This window comes from Hippocampus guttulatus, chromosome 3 (genome assembly GCF_054856545.1).
Source record: "Hippocampus guttulatus isolate MCC_2025c chromosome 3, RoL_Hgut_1.0, whole genome shotgun sequence".
NCBI lineage: Eukaryota > Metazoa > Chordata > Actinopteri > Syngnathiformes > Syngnathidae > Hippocampus > Hippocampus guttulatus.
The window spans coordinates 8,547,501-8,567,881 of record NC_141263.1 but is presented as its reverse complement, the minus strand read 5'-3'; the positions used below and the strand labels follow the sequence as shown (position 1 = coordinate 8,567,881).

At 41.9% G+C, this 20,381-nt stretch overlaps 1 protein-coding gene across 4 annotated transcripts in view; it reads right to left on the bottom strand.

The window, feature by feature from the left end:
• The window catches only part of gramd2aa (GRAM domain containing 2Aa), a 28,661-nt gene that overhangs the window by 1,752 nt on the left and 6,528 nt on the right, over window positions 1–20,381 (bottom strand). For 3 of the 4 annotated variants that reach the window (XM_086106615.1, XM_086106618.1, XM_086106616.1), the window contains exons 2-10: window positions 19,829–19,933; window positions 10,730–10,787; window positions 8,607–8,904; window positions 6,899–7,002; window positions 6,392–6,490; window positions 2,273–2,344; window positions 2,139–2,195; window positions 1,713–1,890; window positions 405–498 (exon numbers count right to left, since the gene is read on the bottom strand). In XM_086106615.1, coding sequence (XP_085962741.1) covers window positions 405–498; window positions 1,713–1,890; window positions 2,139–2,195; window positions 2,273–2,344; window positions 6,392–6,490; window positions 6,899–7,002; window positions 8,607–8,904; window positions 10,730–10,787; window positions 19,829–19,933 — 1,065 coding nt within the window. The remainder of the gene's footprint in view (window positions 1–404; window positions 499–1,712; window positions 1,891–2,138; window positions 2,196–2,272; window positions 2,345–6,391; window positions 6,491–6,898; window positions 7,003–8,606; window positions 8,905–10,729; window positions 10,788–19,828; window positions 19,934–20,381) is intronic. The other variant, XM_086106617.1, reaches the window with a different exon arrangement.

Below are 20,381 nucleotides of genomic sequence, written 5' to 3'. Positions count from 1 at the left end.
TGGGGGGCAACAGCCAACCAATTTGAACAAGGGGGATTTTTCCATTTCATTTCATGTATTTATTTATTTATTTATTTTTAAACAAACGCGTAAATGTGAACCAGAACGGTGCAAAGTGATTGACCAGCAAGCAGTCCAAAGTCTGAAACCAAAGTAAGATGAGATAAGCTCAAGTTCACCTGCTACCCATCTGATTCCAAGCACAACAGAAAATGGATGGATGGACAAGAATAAAGCAAATCTGGAGTCATGGAAGTATTGTGTGTGTGTTTTATTTGCGCCAAATGCTACATGACACGACATCATGACTATGTGTCATCTATTACGTTCGCATTACGTGTGGACCTGTGAGTGAGCTGTTGTTAGTGTGTGTAAACGTGTTCCCGTTTGTGTTCCACACTCACAGCAGGGTAAAGAACTTGAGCAGCTGGTATTCCATCTGGCCCAACTCTGCCACTGGCTCTGATAAAAGGCCTCTGTCTGTCTGCAGGGCCCGCTCTGTGACACACACACACACACACACAAATGTCTCATCAGCAATTATGCAAGCTTCAGATTTAATTCTGTCGCAACAGGCATGTATTGGTTATGAAAAATTGACGACCAACGCAGTGTTCCCTTGCTATTGGCGAAGGATTGGAGCGAAACCCTGACGAAAGTTGCACAAATTTGCGACAGCCCTCCTAAAGAAGTTTATAAGTTGTTACCACAAAATGTATGAGAAGTAAAATTTGTCTTTAGACTCTGTATAAATGCGCCTAGCGTCACTGCAACCCACCAAGCAGCAGCAAGAAGGTATCAGAGCAATACTCGACTTGAATTTGAATTTGCGAGTAGTGAATTGCAAATACCTGTAATACAACACGACTGCCATACAAACTACCGGTAAAAATCTATTTGTCAATCATGTTCTTTTTTTTTTTTTTACATGACATCATGTTATTTTTAGTTACTATGTTACTGTATTGCGTTTTGTGGTTTCTGATGTTTTGTCTCTCAAATGTATCCCAATAAGGTGACCAGCAGTACAATTCTAGACCCCTGTGAACTAAACAAGCAAAATGATGTGCATAATGTCAAAGAAATACATTTCTGAGAGTGTCAATCAAAACCGAGCCTTCTAATCTTTGAAGGACAAGGGTTTGCACAAGAAAATGTTTGTACAGCTCTTGTATTTTGCTTAAATAATGCTGGTTAACTGTAAATAAAAAAAAAAACAATAATGTGAGTGCATATTTTCAATCACATTAAACCTGTCTGTTTAAAAGCATCCCAACTATTTTCTGACGGCGGATACTTTTAGTGATTATCTGGATTTGATCTGCATCCGCTTCATCTTTTTAATACGACCCCCCACCCCCACCCCCGACCTTCACACTCCGTTTGGAGCTTAACATGCTGTTACGTAACAGAAAAATCGCTCTCCAGTGCGGAGCGTTTTGCTCTTTCACGCACATACAGGCGCAAATAATCCAAAGGACATCAAGTCACTGACGTAGTCACTCTTCTTGTACTACAAATACTGCTACTGGTTACTCTAAAATGGTTCAATGATTTGTTGTTTACGATGATACTAATGCAGCGTGTTATACCGGAGACAAATTCCTTGTGTGTTCTACATACTTGGCCAATAAAGATGATTCTGATTCTGATTCTGATTCTGAAAATGCAGTTTGCCTGATACGCAAATTGTTTTCATCACAGCGTCGGACCTTCCAGAGGCTGCTCTGACTTGAAGGGTGTACTTGCAGTGCTCAGACTGCTGTTGGAGTTCCCCACCAGGTCAGGAAGGGAGGAGGACACAGACACCACTGAGGGCTTCCTTCTCCACTTTAACACTGACGGGAACTCATCCACCACTGGAAACTCGTCAGGGGTCGGGAATTCATCCTGGACCAGAAGAAAATACATCACAAATCAATTACTGGACCTTAACATACATACGGTAGACATGATGGTAAATTATTGAGTGGGGGGAGCAAATATTTTTTTTTCAAATTGAAAATATTCGCTTCAATTTATTATTATTTTTCTGTCGTATTTGATCATTTCAGCGACGGTAAAATTTGTATCAAAACCCTGCAAGTCAACCCCCCGAGTGTAACGTGACCGTTTCTGGAGAAGATGCTGACACGAACCAGCGATAAGGCGGGTTCCTCCATGTACTGCTTTATACTCAGACTCTTCCCATTGACCTGCAGAGGGACATGACATCACTTTGAGTGGCACGCCGTCTCGCGTGCGCATTGCACGGCACTGAGTGCGTACGCACCTGTAGGTGTGTGCAGATCCTTCGAAGGACGTCATACACACTGTCTCTTGATAGAAGTGACACGAATACATACTGAGAAAATAAAAATAGAATGTCAACATCCAAGGTCATGGGTTGCTCTGATGAGCAATCCGAAGGATCTAAACTGCAATTGTAAAAGATTTCTTGATTTTTGCATTGGTCCAGTTGTAATTTAAAGACAAAAAAAAGGTTTGAAAACATTTTGTGGAGGGGGAAAAAAAAGAAAGAAAAAACCCCATTAGAGATTAAAACTATTTAATTCGGTGCACAAAGACGATACCGTATTTTCAATCACATTTGTGCAAAGTATTTTGAGGAACAATCATGAGTAAGTGGTCAGGGACGGGATTATAAAACGAGCCCTCTCAACCTCTATTTCCGAAAGAATGCTGTTCTACTTTCGTAATCAGCGGGTCAAAGACAGAACGGTTGTGAAGACACATACGGTACATTCGGTAAAGTACCGTACGCGTGTTGTATAATCCCACAGACACGTAGCAGCGCGGTTATAGACCTTGACAGACAATGAGTCATGCATATGGAACACTTTGCACGGCAAAACTTTATCTCCTTCAAAAAGATTTCTAGCTCATATCAGAACTGCTGTGTCGGCAGGGGAATCTTAATCAGACATTTGGACAGTGTTCTTCTATTCCCTTGCAATAGTAAGATAAACACAATCATCATAAACAACTTGTAAAGATTGAAAAAAAAATAGTGTTGGAGTCTGTTAAGTAGCAGGCAAACTTTAAGTCATGCTGAAAACACAATTCGGTCTCCTTCTAAAGTTTAGTCATGATTGTTTGTGCAGTTATTGAACATTACTATTTGTCTGCTCAGGGGTAATACACGTGAACTGACGTATACGAGCGGGGAGACTAATTCATGAGAAGCATTCTGTCAATCGTTCATATATTACAGACTGTAAAAATGGTTGGTTGGACAAAAAAAAAAAAAAAGATTATCTGAGTCTAATCTATCTGGTCTAAAACCTTTTCATTGAAACTTTCTGGCGGCGTGAAAACAAATTTAAAAAAAGACAAAAAAATGGAGGTTCAAGTGTCATTTGTCTTTGAATTCAGTACAGCTGTCCGTCTTAAAAATGGGCCGCTTCAAAGGTGCGAGAGCAATAATGGCTTTCCATTGTGCCAACAAGGCGGTCTTGGGTCCATTTACAGAGAGATGAATGCTGTCAACAAGATGACATCATCTCTAAACTGAACAGGTACAGTCCATCTCATTGGCTAACATTAAGATAAATGAAACAAATTGGTGTGTACAAAATAATCCCTCCTCTACTGTGTTTAGCCAAACGTCCATAATTCATCTCCCCCAGGAATGTTTTGTCATCAAAGTGTCTCTTCAGTGGCACAGAGTGGGATTTGAAGAACTTTGGTGATACTGTATTTCTATTGAATCAATGCTTGTGCTTTGTCATGGTGTTGAATTGTTCACAATAAATCCACTTTGTGAGCATGTCTGTGTGAATTCACTTTGAAAGGTAACTACGCGCTGAATGTTTTAACATGAGAACTGAGCTTAAAAAAAAAAGTACATGCCATTCATAACAACACTATACTGCTTGCAGAACTCTGAGGGTTTACTTACATGGTATGGGGGTGTAATGCTCTCTCTCTCTCTATACACACATATATATACACACGCACACGCACACACACACACCTCTTCCTAGATATATTGTACGAGCCTTGTCACTTGGATGCATTAAGTAGGGCTGCCAAGATTAGTTCACAACTACCACAATGACCAAATCCATCAATTTAATAGCTGACACATCTCTTTTTTTTTCTTTGTATGTATATATGTATGTAGTTATTTATTTATTTTTGACAGTTCTCTCTTAACTGCCTCGTCTCCTGGTGCTCCTGCTGGCAGTCTGCCCGTGTGCGACGCACATGCGTAGTTGTGGTAGCCCGGGTCAACCATGATGTAAACAGAAGCACTGTGCCAAGCGTCATGGCTAACCGGTACAGTATTACCGACAGAGACCGAAAGGAAGGGCTCATTTCGCGGCAAAACACTTGATGCAATGCAAACGTGCATCCAAAAAGGAAGCTTGTTGCGGTTGATGCCTGATTCCATTTCTGACATAGAGACACTCATGTTACGACAAGAGACACCAACTCCGGTCCTCGAGGGTCCCCATCCTGTATGTTTGAGATGTTTCCCTTCTCAAACACACGTGATTGCAATGGGCAGCTCATCAGAAGGCTTTGCAGAGGTCTGATAACAATCCTGATCATTTGAATCAGGTGGGTTGGTGAAGGGAGACATCTAAACTATGCTGGATAGGGCCGCCCTTTAGGCCCAGAGTTGGTGAGCCCTGGTTTACGGTGCGTTTAGTGAAAGGTCGCAACAGCGGCGACATTTTGGCTACGTTTAGAAATTCCAACCTTTAGCTCTGGATGACAGAGGCATTAGTGAGCTGTCGTTTATTAACAACCAAAAACACAGCTACTGTATGACCGTAGTGACGCCGAAACACGAACAGCGCGCACACTCTGCCTCCTTTCCACACTTGCAAACAGACGACACGTTTGCAAATACCTTCCGAGAGTTCACTGGTTCATCCCAACCGTTCCGCATGTTTCAACAACCGAGTGTTGTTGAAACGTGTCTTTCGTTTTTCAGAGTGCAGCAAATACAAAATTTGAGAGGCACGGTATCGCCTTGAATTTAAATTGCGCCATCATTTTATAAACATGTCAGGAATGCTGGTACGAGCTGCAAAGTGGAACCACAGTTGGATGTCTTCATTTTTAACCCTTTCGGGGACAGCGGTTACTGCAGTGGACACCTTATCATCTTATCAGGTTACAGAATGCATGAAAGGGTTCATGTGCGCATTTGTTGAAAAGTTCAAGATGTAAACTCATGACAGGTATATAAGACCAGCTGCTTGCTGGTGTAATAAGCTGTGATTCATATTTGATGGATGACTGACACGACTACTAACGGTGATTAGTCAACTGGCAAAATAGTCATTTGTGGCAGCTCTCGTATTAGCCAGCCTGACAGACTTCAAACTATTTCTGAGGGTAATGCAATGTCGAGTATTTTTGCGTCTCCTTCACGCATGTATTTTCTATCACGCTCGTCATCTTTAAGGTTGCTGGTGAGCTGAAGTCCAGCTGATCCACAAAAGTTGAATCAAGGCCAGTTTGGATTTTTTGGTTGTTGAAGACATTTCAGCTATAATCCAAAAGGCTCTTGAACTGAACATTAGTAGTGAAACGTCATCGACAATCAAGGGTCCACTAGTCAGGAGGTCTTTTTTTTTTTTTTTTGCACATTACTACAACCGGGATGACCGAGATTAGACACACAGCAGATCCCAGACGACTTTGGGCGAGAGGCGGTGAACAGCCTGGACTGACGAGCAACCAATCGGACAATTCAGTCTTCGGTGAACCTAACATGCCTGTTTCAGGAATGTGGGAGGAAGTACCAGGAGAGATTCAGATTGATCTCAGATTTGAACCCAAAACCTTCCGCCTGTGGGTTCGGCAAACCATTATGCTTTGCACAGTGCTGGCTCGACACGTTAGCGAGTATCGTTTTTTTTGTCATTGCTGTTGTTGAAATCCCCACTCAACCCTCATTTTCACAGGCTCAGGCTTATGCTGCAGAAGCTTTGTCCTTCTATAATGTGCCTTGGTAGATTGCTGTTTAGTGTGCATGTGTTCGCTTGCTTTCCTGAATTATGAAGAAAGTGATCCTATATCGATTAAACCACAAAATCCCAAGAGTTATATTTGTCTCAAGAGAAAACATACCAGTCGTCTTTTTTTTGTCCGTTCAAATTTACAAATCAACTGAATTGAATCATGGTTGATTTGTAGTTTACTGGTGATTAAAAGTACAAATGTGACTTGTCTGGCATACAGGGAGTTTCAGAATGTCAAACGTCACTGCCGTGTTGGAAAAACGGCCTCCACTTGAGCATGCTTCCAGGCCGTTGCTATCTATAGCGCTGTTCTTTCCGTCACACCTCGCCTTGGAAAACACACACACACACGCTTGCGCTTAATCAGCGCAAGCATTTGAACTCACAGTGACTGTGACGAGAGTGTGTACCTTCTGGCCAGTGTCTGTGGTGATAGCCAAGCCATTGGGCACCAGGCCCGCTGTTTTATGCTTTTTCACCAACCGCACAGAGACAACGGGGAGAGCCACCTACAAGTGGAGAGGAGAAGATGGAAACGGGCATCTAAACAAACAGACAAACATCTTTTTTTTTTTCTTGGTATGTACACAAGACATATATGGCTAAAACCCCCACAGCGTGGGGACGTTGGGAGCAAATGCAGTCAGGGGGTGGGGCATAGGGGGGTAAGAGACATTTCTTATTTCGTCAGTATGTAAGGAATGTTGCCTGAATAAGAAGCTTATTGTCAGTCAACTATCAGGAGAGGTTGAGTTTCAAAGAAATGAGAAAAAAAGGAAGGATGCATAGCATGAAAGAAAAAAAAACGGTGGGTTCAGGTGGAATTTCACAGCACAGGTATGGCGTGGAATGATTAAAACTCCTTGGAGTTCAATACATTTTGATCGTCTCAATAAAACTTGTGATCCGTACGGTACCTTAATGTCCTTGCCGAAGAGGTTGGCATAGAAACATAGCCAATTTCTCGAGATGTAAAGCCTGCCTTGGAGGAGGATATCTCTGAGAAGAGCGCAGGAGTACACTGAGGAAACAAGAGACAAACACACGTTTTTCTTTCGATTTCATATTTACAAAAGTGCAATATTTATTTCGTAGTTCACGGACGGCTGTGCGGCGAGTCAAGGTGTAATCGTGGGAATTCATATCATGGGTGGTAGCGGTCGGAGCTACGTAAACAAAGAAGTTATGAAGTTATGCGAACATTTTCTACTCTCAACAAAAAGGAATTAGAACTGCAAATGTGTACATGTCATATTTAGAGGGGATCTCAGTTGATGAAGGTCCCAATTTATGGCATTTCAAGATTACAAACATTGCACAGGATAGGAATATGTTGTTATGAGGCACGAGAAGATTGTCTTTTTTTTTTTTTTAAGTTCATGGTGGTGGTTCATTTTTAATGCAGATTCTTTTTTTTTTTGCCAATTCGGCATTACATCATCTTGAGAATTCCGCTTCACTGTCATCGTCTTTAAAGTTAATGGCGGTTGTTCACTTTTAATGCATGTAAAGTCACTGAAGATCGGGAATATTGTGAATATATTATTGAGATTTGTCTCTTGTGCTATAACTGATGTGTAAATGTTTGGTGTCAAACTTTTCATTGTTTAAAAAAAAAGAAGAATCATCAAGTAATTGAGGAAGCCATGCTATGCCTTGGATTGAGCAAATGAGGTTAGGATGTTCTCAATTGTGTGTTACATTGAAAAGAAAAAAAAAATCAAGCTTCAAAGAATAGCACCAGCATTTAGAAACGCAAAGACACAGGATTTCTTTTTTCTATAGCTATAACATGCACATATAATTCAATTTTGTGGCCATGTAATAGGTATAATGTGCAGGCAAAATATGTGGGTAAATTATGGTGAACTTTGGCCTCTGGGTAAGAAAATATGTGCATCTTCGCTGGAGTCACCAATGCCTGGTGTCCTTAAAGTGTTTTGTAGTAGTCTGTTCTTGTCAAGAGCCTGCGTTTTTTTAACAAATGTCTCACTTTTGTATCCCTGTCCATTGTCTTTCGCCAAGGCCTCATACCTTACACACGTCACAAAAGGAGCTCGCTATGCTGGCCCAATTGTCCAGTAGGAAGCTACACATTTGCATCGCGTGGCCACAAACAAGCATTTTGTACACACAATGTATTTGTATTGTGTCCACAAAAACAAACAAAAAAAAAGTTCTGCGTGCCTCCTTTCAAATATCCTTAAGATGTCTCTTGTTGAAGATTAGTAACCGAAGAAAAAGTCTAAAAAGAAAAAGAAAAAAAGACCAGTTTGCCAGATGAAAATCCCTTTCAGTGCCATCAAAGTTTTGGGCAACCACAAATATGGAACATTAGCAAGTAAATGAAACAGTTTGTTGCTCCACAACAAATGTCATCAATTTCCGCTGTCTCCAAATCTCTGTTTCAGAAAAATGATTCAAATTCAGAACAGATGAAAACAGCCCTGGAGCATCACATACCAATCATGTTTTTGACCGAGGGAATACAGAAACAAAAAAAAAGGACCGTCAATAGGATTTGGTACAAATGACACACAGCACATAATAACACGGCAAGTATAGATGAGGTGTAAAACTGGTGTGACAAAGTTCTTAGTTGCTGAAGTTTTCGCTGCCAGGTACCTTTCATAAGGAGCTCATCCTTGGGCACACATTGGAAGAGTTTGTGGTACTGCGAGTTGTACTTGCTGACAGTCTGTGCAGAGGGACAGGGCAGAGTCATGAGCAGCTCCTTGGCGGACCGGCCGGCTCGCACGGCACCGGAACTCCCTCTCCAGCCGCCGGCCGCTCCGACCCGGCTCACCGCCGACACCACGCGCTCCCTCAGAGGCGGCGAGCTCTGCACCAGGCTCAGCACGTTGGCGCCGTACACACACACACACTCATCCATGGCCTGAAGCAAGTCGCTGCAAGACACACACTGTTCCCCTGAGGCGTGTCAGTACGGGTGACCGGCTAGTCTACGAGAAAACACGCACGCCTGGCTACCGTGTACATAAACACACACGAGCACGCCAGCGCGGCAAACTCAAGGCTTCCTTGTCTCAAATTGCCCTTGATAAGTCCGAGCTGGAAAACACACACACTGCCCAGGACTGTCACAGGGGGTGACCCCTTTCCTTCCCAGGATTTCCTCGGCTCGGACAGCGACCCCTTCCGAAATCCAAACCCTCCTGTGTCCAAATACGTGAGTTGTCCCAATCACTCCCCGCTCTCCTCCCTCCTACTCATTTCCATCGTTCTGCCACCCGGCTTTCCTTTCTCTCGCTCTCTCCCTCCCTCCCTCTTGTCCATCTCTTTCCACTTTGACTGGCTCACTCTTATTGTCCTTCTATTAATAGTTCAAGGCTGCTCGTCTCCTCAGGAAAACGGAGCGAACTGGAGGTCACAGTAATAGAGGCGGGTCGGGGCCGGGGGTCTTCACTTACTGACTTGGAATTCATGATTTGGATGAAACATCGGATCAAGAAGCAAGTTGCAATCATGTTTCGAGGTTTCTTTGAATGATCTCAATCAGCTGTAAACGAGAGTGCCGAGGGCACCATTTTAACCGGGTTACTTTTACGTGACGGTCGATTTCAGCTGCTCTAGCTGAGCGTAGTCAGCTGTCATAAGCCATGTTCTACGAAAACGGTGAAGCGACAAATACTGCATAAGGTGTAACGCTGAAACAATATGGCCCACAGGAATTAATGGGAGCTGAAGCAATCTTTTGCAGATTCAAATTGTGGCCACCGTAAATTCTTCACGACACTTCCACTTAACATTCTTAACTGTCACATAATTAGACTGGTCAACGGCACATTTTAATCACAGATAGCTACATGCTCTCTCTGGCTTTTTTCCCCCCGCTTTCTCTTCTGGTCGGTTAATTAAAGACTATAATGTACAATGTGTCTCACCCAAGTCAGCTGGGATAGGATTGAACTCACCCACCACCCTAATGAGGAGAAGGGCAACAGAAAATGGATGGATGAAGCCAATTAAAAAGATCATCACATTTGGTGCTTTTCACTTCTACTTTTCAAACTGATGCAGTGTCATAAAATAAAAGGCTATGAAATACATTAGTCAAAGAAAAAAATGTCATCAATAAAAAAAGGATGACTATAATCCTTCCAGATGACATTTTGGAATTTAATTTGTGATTTTTTTATTCTGACAATGCTTTAATTGTGCCATGAAGCGACCATGAGCAATTTTTGACACGTGTCTGTGTGTGTGTGTGTGTGTGCGTGAGAGGTGCATAGAGTAGAGGACTTTTATTACGCCCTCCTCATTCATATAGTGAGTGCTTTAAGAGTGAGTGTTTTATTGTTTGCACAAATTAATATTATTGTGATTAGCCTGTATGACAGGAAATACAATTGAAGTGGCACTAAACATTTCCCCTCTAGTTGATTCACATTTTATAATGGCCGCCGTTCAAGGATTTCGAATACATCTGCCCTCTAAGATTCCACTTGCAGCTTGGCTTTCGTAGAAAAGTATGCAGAAATTCCCGTGTCACAACGCACCAAGTTAAGATGACAACTTGCTATTCTGCTTTCGAATAATTTTTGGCCGACATCAAAAAGCCGCATAATGCCTGGCTGAAAATAAAAATGTTTGCTCTTTCATATTTTGTTACTGTTTGTGACGTTTACTTCTGTTTGTGTATTAACAAGGTGATTACACCTACAAATGATTAAATGTCCCAATTAAGAGGGGTAAAAACACATCCAACAATGAGGGATGACACTCACCGAGCCACGGTAACATTTTTTGACATCTTCATAGGACAGCTCTTCGATCAGATGAAACCTGGAATAATAATAATAGAATTAAAAGGCAGATGTGTGATTAACCCTTTCGGGGACAGCTGTTATGACAGCGGACAGCTTATCATGTTATCAGGTTACAGGTTATCATTATTGGCTCATGAATGGGTTCAAAAAAACTGGTTGTGATGCTAATTTTCATTATTTGAGGCTGGCGACATCATCGTGACATCAGCACAAACAAGGTAAACTGTTCGCGAAGATCAGGGGTGTCAAACTCATTGTCGCGGGCCTGATTTTAGTGACAGTTTCCCTTGTAGGGCCGTTATGACTGAAACCATATGGAGAAGAACAGTTTATTCACCTATAGTTGAAGTTACTGTAATGAGGGGTTTGGTAACAAGAAAATGCTTACAGTATAACTTTTATTTCTGACATAGGAGAATTTGAAATTTTGGTCGCAATTTTAGCAAGCATCATGAAAGTTGACATCTTTGATTTGTTTTCGCGGGCCGCAGAAAATGAAGTGGCGGGCCAGATCTGGCTCCCGGGCCTTGAGTTTGACACCTGCGACGTAGATGGTTAGCAGTCGTGTATTTGAGGGTTATTTACACTCATAAAGGCAAGGTGTTGTCGGTAGCCTTGATGAAAGGCGGTATCGTGGTGTTTTCATCTGTGCGTGTGTGTGTGTGTGTACACCGCATGCAATTCCCGCTGGCTGCGTGCCTCAGCGCCACGTGCAATCATCAGTGCGGGTGTGTGTGCGTGTGCGTATGTGAACATGACTGCAGGATGCAGGTGTAGGCTGTCACATTCAGCACAATCAAAGAGGAATATGCCGTTGTTTGCCCACAAATAGCGGCAATGGCCCGGAGATTATGCAGTGGGTTACTGTTTTGTTTATTGTCAGAAAACACAAACAAAGATGCACATCATCGAATCCCTCTTGCCTGAGGAGGGCTGACGCGGCGGGATACTTCATCTACCAGTAGATAAAATACGGAATAATTAGGTCTTGGAGAGAAATCCCTTTCCGCTATTGTGTTTTTTAAGATGCCATATCGGAGGTAAGACTGAAGACTAAACAGAAAAATGACTTCCTTTTCATACACTAGAGGTTAGCGAGGCGATTGACTGCGTGCAAATACGGCAAAGATTAAAAGTGGCAAGACAAATGTTTTTGGATAAGCTCTCAGCTGGTGATCATCTTTCGAAGAGAATGTGACTGTTTGTTTTGATTCAGCTCCAGCATTTCCCTCCAGCAGGCGCACCTGTTCCTTGTTTCCAATCAAGCCTTGCCATGGATTTCAGGACCGCCAAGCTGCCTCGTCTCTCGTCGGATTATTGACCCCTTTTGTTGTTCATGCTCAAGTGTTGTTTTCTCGACCTCTCCATCTTGTCGTCGTCATTCTTGCTCCCTTAGTTGCTCGTTTTGTAAATATTGTCATGGTTTAGTCATTTGAGCTTGCTTTTGTTTGTTGTGTGAATTGGATTCTTGTCATTTGCCGTTTGTATTCTCGGTGTTCATATTACCTTGCCTTTTGCAAGTGCTTTTTTGTTTATGCCTTGTTTTTGCTGGCTCCTTGTCACCAGCGGTCTCCGTTTGGCCTTTGTCGGTTTAGCGTTTTTGATCATAAACATTTTTGTTATTTGCATTTTGTCTATGTCTGCGTTTGGGGGATCCAAAACGTTATTCGATTCATTCTCGAACCTGACAGTGATATAATGCATAAGAAAGTGCCTCGCGCTCTTTGTTTCCTTTTGTTTTGCTTCAATGGACACTGAGCATCCATATGCATCAGAAAGCTGTTTCATACGGATTGAAGGCTTTCATGTAAGAATTTAGAATGGAGATCGACACGCTCGGATTAGGAGAACACGTAACAAGCAAGTACGAGAAACTCCAAGTTCCTCTCTGTCAGATGAGAGCAGAGAAATCCCACTGTGGAAAGTAAGGTACAATTTTGCTCTCCTGCTCTCCACTGTGCCAAATGACTGTTGAAATTAGTTTGATATAAAACTTCCTGTGTTGACAGCTCCTTGGTAAGATAGGAAAACCTTTAATAGTCTCACAATGGAGAAATTCCCACTTCACGGCAGCAAAGTTATGAGAGGAAGAAGTAGAAGAACAAAATAAATAGGAGCTGCTGGAAACATAAGTGCTGAATAATAATAATAATAATAATAATAATAATGACATCATCTAACATTCTCCATGTGCTTCTTTTTGAGAAGGGCCAACGTTTTATTTCATGTTAGTATTTAGTACGTACAAACCAATTGCGCATATTATGACTCGATGTCATGCTGATTTAACAATTTCTAAGAGATATTAAACCAAGGACCTGCATATAACTAAATAATGTTGTTGTATATACATTACTGTATTTACATCATTTTTATGGACTATAAGTAATATATTTTGTCCACAGGTTGCCAGGTCCTGTCACTTAAACTGAGGTGTGACTTCTACAAATTCAAATTAACAGTAATAGTATCATTAAAATGTTATTGATACTATACCCATCCCTACACACACACACACACACACACACACATAGATAGATAGATATCCATAATTATAATTTTACTCTTGCGTTAATATCGGTTGATAGAGTAGAGTCTGGCACATTGTGACACACAAATTTGGGCCCCCTGCAATTTCTGGGTTATATAATCTTAAGAAAATCAACCGTCATGCTCTTTCATACATTTTGTTCAATTACTACTACAGTATGTATTAAAACAAGTGACAAAACATGCCAAAACCAAAAATTTCACCAATAGTCATTTACTTAAATAATGACTATTTTTCGACTATTCTGCATGACATATAACACATGAGTTAAAGCAATTTGGACATGCTGCTCTACCACTTATTTGAGTTTGTCCCAGCTTCTTTGGTAATGCCTCTATGCTAATCTAACAAGAAGCTAAATGGAAAGCAGCTGATGTTAAAAGTCCCGGCTAACTTTCCACATCACGTCTTATCTACTTAAAATCTTTCCATGGCATGAGTGCTTCCAGTTGTCTCCAAGATCCCGGTGCTCATTTTCCCCTCCTCCTGCGGCTCGATTGTTACGTTGGAGTCCACAATTACACCTGCTGCCGGTGGGAAGTGTTCCCTTTCTAAATTAGGATTCAATTTTAGAGCCTTAGAGTTGGTAATTAGTTTCAGTGTTCTGCCTCACAGCCTGAGGCACTGAGCGGGCACACGGAGGCAGTTTAATATTTACAAAGACATATCCGGTGTTTGGTTTACTTTCATTGCAGTTGTCATTGTCTGCATGGAGTTCGGAATTGGTCTCAAGAGACGTACATTTCCACTTTAGCAACATGATTTATTGCATCCTAGAGCGTGTTAAAAGCAGTTGACTGAAGTCCCAAAATAAAGGGATTCACTCCAGTGTCTTTTACAACCGCCCATCCAAGTGTGTCCCTTCAGACCTCGTGTCTCTTTGCACCAGCAGTATTATTGATGAAGACGTGCTTCAAGCGGAAGAGTGAGGCAGATGGAAGGTGAGCACGGAGAGACGCATGGTGAGTCCCTGCAGGGCCGCCGCCTGTATTTTTAATAATCACTCGCTCGTCCCCACCTTGGAGCGCATGGCTACTGTGGGTACTATTTATAGGCTGCATGCAGCAGGCAGTGAGAGCAGCATGTGCTCTGTCTTCACAACACGATGAACACAACATCATTACTTTATCAAGGATAAGCCACTGAAAGTTGTTCATGATGAGATTGGTTATGCTTCACTCCCAAATCACTTTTTTTTTTTAGGTGGCGGGGGGTGATTCACTTATAGATCTGGGTGGGAAAGGTCATTTCACGTCTTGTGTGGTTACAGTCCACTTGCATTGGGCCCTTATGCAGCAGGGACCAAATGCAGTAGGTAAAGGTGAAACAATTAAAAAAAAAACAAAAAAAACCCAACAACATACTACGTACAGAGGGTCCCCGGTGTTTTACTTATCTATTCCCAAATGCATCTTACATTGGAACAATCAGTAACCTATGCTAACGCAGTAGGGAAGTCAAAGTAAATATTTGTATCACAAAAGACAATTATGATAACTATGAAACAATCAGGGCGGCACGGTGGGGCGACTGGTTAGCTCCTCCGCCTCACAGTGCAGAGGTGCAGGGTTCGATTCCGACGCCTGTGTGGAGTTTGCATGCCTGCATGGGTTTTGGGTTACTTCGGCTTCCTCCCACGTTCCAAAAAATGCATGGCAAGTTAATGAACACCGATGACGCCATGCACAGCTGTGTCCCAATTTGGGCCCCATGCATGTCAAACCTTGTAACACTGCAAACACAACGTATTTACCAAACAATCATATGCTGCCTATTTATACACTCTTTGTCCAAATATATGGACAAAAACAAACAAACAAACATCTATTTAGTTTGATTACATGTGTCAAATTTGAGATTAAAACTGCGGGAATGATGTCAAGCACATCCGGCTCAGCAGGCACTGATGTCACAGCTGTCCTGTCCTGCTGTAAACAACAGCCTGATCCAACCCCACATGGACACACGCACGCTTATGCACAGGCACACACAGCAGGCACAGCATCTGGCAACACGCTGCTCTTTGACACTTGAACTGCGTTTACATCTTTGTCTCAGAGACTATTATTCTTCCCTGCAGGAAGTAGCTAAGTGACCGCTGAACAGTACAGGATATACACAAAACATCCTTGCATCTTAGAGGCCCGGTCTGGTGTAAAAAGTATGGCAGCAGATTAGGGACGCTCAGCGGAATTGTGGTTAGAATGTTTCTCATCGCAGTTTTGGCGTGACATTACAGCTCTCATTGGGATTCCTCTCTCACTCAAAACTTAGGACATCTGTGGCACTGTGATGTACTGCACATTTAAATGTGGACTCAGGCATGCCTGTGCCACAATCGTGCTCTCTGATCAGCATCTCAATATGCCCACAGCCGTGAGGGGGATGCTTAAACTCGGCAAAGGAAAAGAGCTTCCACAGATGTGGACAGATTTGTGAGCAATGAAGAGGCCTTTTGTGTACATTGAAGATGTGGTCCCTCTTTGAGTTGAGCTCATTAAAAATGGGAGCATTTGTTGCATTTATATTTTCTTCAGTATAATTTTGCTGGCATTTTAACCATATCCCAGGTTTTTAGGATATGCATTTTAGCATTGAAACTCATGATGGCCATTTTACTAACTTTGATTCATTGACTATGGATTTAATTGATAAGTATAAGTATTAACCGATTAAGTATTTAAAGGAGAGAATCACACATGAATAGCTGGACAAAACTCTTCATCCCAAAGGATGTTCTGTCTGAAGTTGTACGTCACATCTCACATCACATTAATCAGGCAATCAGCTTTGTTTTTTTTTTTTCTCAGATATCCTAATCTGGACATCTGGTTTCTCTCCATTCCGATCCAGCAGCAGAATACGGGAAGAATCAACACACAAAGGGGAGAGTGACGGAATACAGTCAGGGACACTGCTTAGGGAGAATGACAATGTGCTGCTGAATCATGAAATACCCTCGTGCAATTTGCTGGCCTCCAGACCAGTCCAGGGGATACTCCACCTTTTGCCTTAAATCAGCTAGGATAGGCTCCAGCTTACCCGTGTATAGAAAACGGAGCAATGAATGAATCATCAAAAAGCAACTGGCACATAATGTGAAGAGGTTAGTGCTTGCGCTCAATGTATTTGAACTAGTCACAAGAGGAGTTTGTGCTGTCAGAAATGGTTTCCCTTTTCACTCACGGTCCCTGATCTTGAGAATCCTATGCGGTAATGTATTTTATGCCCAGAATGTATAATACATTTTACGATTAAAAAGTCATGATAAAATGTTAGACTCATTTGATTACCGTCCATCAGATGATATTTGTCGTGTTACGACCGGCGAAGGGAACCGCCACATAGCATGAATGTCGTCCCTGCTTTCCCCGCTGCCAAGGATGACCAAGGCTACTAAGGGCAGTCCAAAGAAAAACTCTCCATAGTTAAGGCAGTTGAGGCTCAGAGTTGACACGGCCAAAACTGATATGGACAACTGTACTTTATTAGGCCCCAAACATACACTTTTGTTCAACATGGTCCGAAGCTGCATTCACAGGCAAAACGATTGCATTGACACAGAACCAGGGCCGGAGGGAAAGGAAGAACAGTTTGAGCACGCCATTTCATACACTCTCACCAATCACCTGCGAAGTACCGGTACATAAAGACAGACCAAAGGTTGCAGCTCCAGCCTCGAGCAGGAAGGAACAATGCAACAGAAATACTCCACCACAAAACCAACGACGCTGGGTAATCACATACTCTACACTAACAGTAATAGTCAACAATCACATCATTATTCCACCAATTATGTTTTTAAGATGTCTTAATAACACGGATAGATTCATGGAGCATTTAATAGGAACCATTTGAAGCAATAAAAAGTTAATATCTTGTCCACAAGTCATTTGATAACGTAACATTATTTTCATGTATATTGAATAACTTGATTAAACATGTCACTAGATAACTGTCACATGTGTGAATGATGGACTAGAGCCAGGTGTGCCCAACCAGTCGATCGTGATTGGTCCCAAATCGATTGCAAGGGGTGGCGAGGGAAATGGGTCTGTGTGCGTGTTACTAATATTGTATACTTTTGTGTTAGTGCACACACTTTCACAAAAAAAGTAGTTAAAAAAAGAAAAGAAAAAAGCAGGTCACCTTTAACCTACGGTGGCGGGTGATCTGCATCACCGGGAGTTGTTAGCGGTCAGCAGTCTGCAATTACAGCTTGCGATCAGTGCTCTTGCGATATATCTTTTATTAACGTTATCATTTTTACTCTCATTCAAAGTTTGTTTCATCTGCAATTCAATGGCAAATTAAGCACATCGACTGCTTGCTTGTTGAAAATACTCGGCGTGGTGTTGGTTTTTAATGTCACCTGCCTGGTGTGTCTCATCTCAAAGTATAAATGACTCCTTTTCTGCTGAAATGTTCACTGCACAGGTGTGCATGCCCATCTCGCCTCTTGGGGTTTGACAAAACTTGCTCAAGTACACTTGAAATTGTGGAATAACATGCCAGTGTGCACCTTGTTTACTGTTTCTAGTCGGCCTCTTGCAAAATGTTGCTATGCATTTTGACATTGCTTTTCTTTGTGTCCTCCTCGTTGCCCAATTTGTTTCTATTTTCCAACAGGAAATTGCACACATTACGTTTCATTGCACCCAACATGGACATACTGTATCTGTGTGTTGAAAACGTCATAAAAGGGAAATTAATCAACATAGACTATTTTCTAGCTTTTATGCCTTTTTACAACCTAAACTAATTACGGTAATTACGTCCAGTCAAGCCGCACATGTAAAATTAATGAAGCCGTCCTTTAAAGATTGCCATGCAGGAAATTCAGATGGTCAGCAGTATACAGCAGATTGCTTAAAAATCAAAACTAAAAAAAATGTTTGAATAAATAAACACTTAAAAAACACAGATGAGTAAAAAAAAAAAGGATCTTGTAAAAGAAAAAAAAATACAATATTCATAAATTAGTCGTTTCAAAGTATAAGTCCTATTTGAGGGGAGCAGGGGGGATTTATTTGACAAAAATCTGACCAAATATAGCAGAACTTGTACCGGCAACCCCCCCCCCCCTTAAGTAAATACATAAATAAATACATATTTTGGGCGGGGGATGTGGGAGCAGTCCGAGCTCTCAATTGATAGAGAGAAAGAAAGAGAGAGAGAATCCATCCATCCATCCATCGATTTAATGCACTACTGTTGCTTGGTTTTCTTTAACGCATAAAAACACAGTGGCTGTGTCTGGTAGCAGGTAAACAGGAAGTGTTCATATTCCTCCCTTTCACTTGAGTCCATCACACGACATGCTTTTGCGCTCAATCCCAGAGTAGCTTCGGCAGGATTACATGGCTCCTGCCTGCAATCCTTTTTATATAACACAAACAGCCACCCTGTCGCTACACACACCAACATGATCACTTGCTTTCAGATCATTTTACTGGCAAAGCAGCGCACGCAATATTTACATAGTGCAACCATACATTTAGCAGATATTTGTTTGTTCCAACTGCTCGGGTCATTCAATACCAATATTAAAAATCCAAAATACTTCAGTTTATAGAGCTATTAAATTGACATACTTAGAGCCGTTTCAATACGTTGGCAAATTAATGAAGCCACATATTATGAAATGAGTGCTGTAGGCAAACACTGTTTTGTCTGACTCTTAACTTTCCAATTGTCATGAAATGCACCTTAAGAATTGATAGATATGAGTATCAAAACAGTTTGGCGAAGGTGTGTGTGCTTGATCCTCAAGACACGGCCAAGTAAGTTTCCTATATTTCATGCTAATGAGCTTTTACAAACTTCTTCCCAACTTTTACATATTCAGGGCCGCCATTTTGAGCTTTCTTTGTTGATTGCCCGCTGGTTTTGGCCTAGATGGTAATGCCTGCTGCTTTAAATTGCACCGATTTTGAATGAGAAAAAAAAAAAAGAATTAAAAATAAGCAAAATGAGAATATCAGCAACAGCTCTCAGTGTCCGTGAATGAATGCAGTTCTAAACCACTGCAGACTCCAGCCACGGTCATAAACATAGTGTTAAAAAAAAAAGATCTGAAATTGTGTCAATCGAAATGAACATTATTGTCTTGCATAAAGGTTACAATTTGCAGCGGGACCTTACATTAATGCTATAGCTGGTGAGTGTCTGTCACCTCAATGAGACCTTAAGTGCAATACTGTAGCACTTATAAAGACGTTTGTGTGCGGGTGTTACCACTGGTCGACATCACCAAGAGCTCCAAAATAAGCACATTGAAAAGAAATCTGCTGCAGCTGGAGCCCGTGAGCATGCGCGCGCGCACACACACACACACACACACACACACACACACACACACACACACACACACACACACACACACACACACACAGGATGCAGATGGTGTGTTGGAAAATGTGTCTGCATTTGTAGACCATTTTGTGTGTGTGTGTGTGTGTGTGTGCGTGTGTGTGTGTGTGCGTGCGTGCGTGCTAGAAAATTGCCTGAGGTGTCCATGCGCATCTTCATCCTTGGAGGCGTCCAGGTCCTGTGTAGACACTAGACCTGTTTCTTCGCAGTGCTCCTGCTGCTCAGTCATGCTTCTGGCCCTGAACACAAAAACACACACAAATGAGTGCACAGAGGCCAGAGGCCATCCACTTTGCTCCGCTCTCATCCACACTGTCCTGTTTGTTTTCTGTCTGCAGGTAAACTTTTCTCAGGGCTGAACGAAAGTGTTTTTGGGGCAAACACGTGGACTCTGCCTTTTAAATCAACATGGTGGTGATGCAATGCTAAAGGTCTTATGGTACATTCAAATTCTGTACTCTGCAAAATGTAAAAAAAAAAAAAAAAAACAGGTACGATGGGTCCATGTAGTTCAAAAACCATGTAAATGACAGGCATGGATGTGAGTCAAAGAGATAATCATCCAAGGAAACTGTACAGTTGTACCTTGATTTGCGAGTAGGGCCCAACCGATACGCTTTTTTTTTTTTAGGCCAATTCCACTATTTTGGCAGAATAAAATTCCAAATAATGGAGTAATCTGCTGAT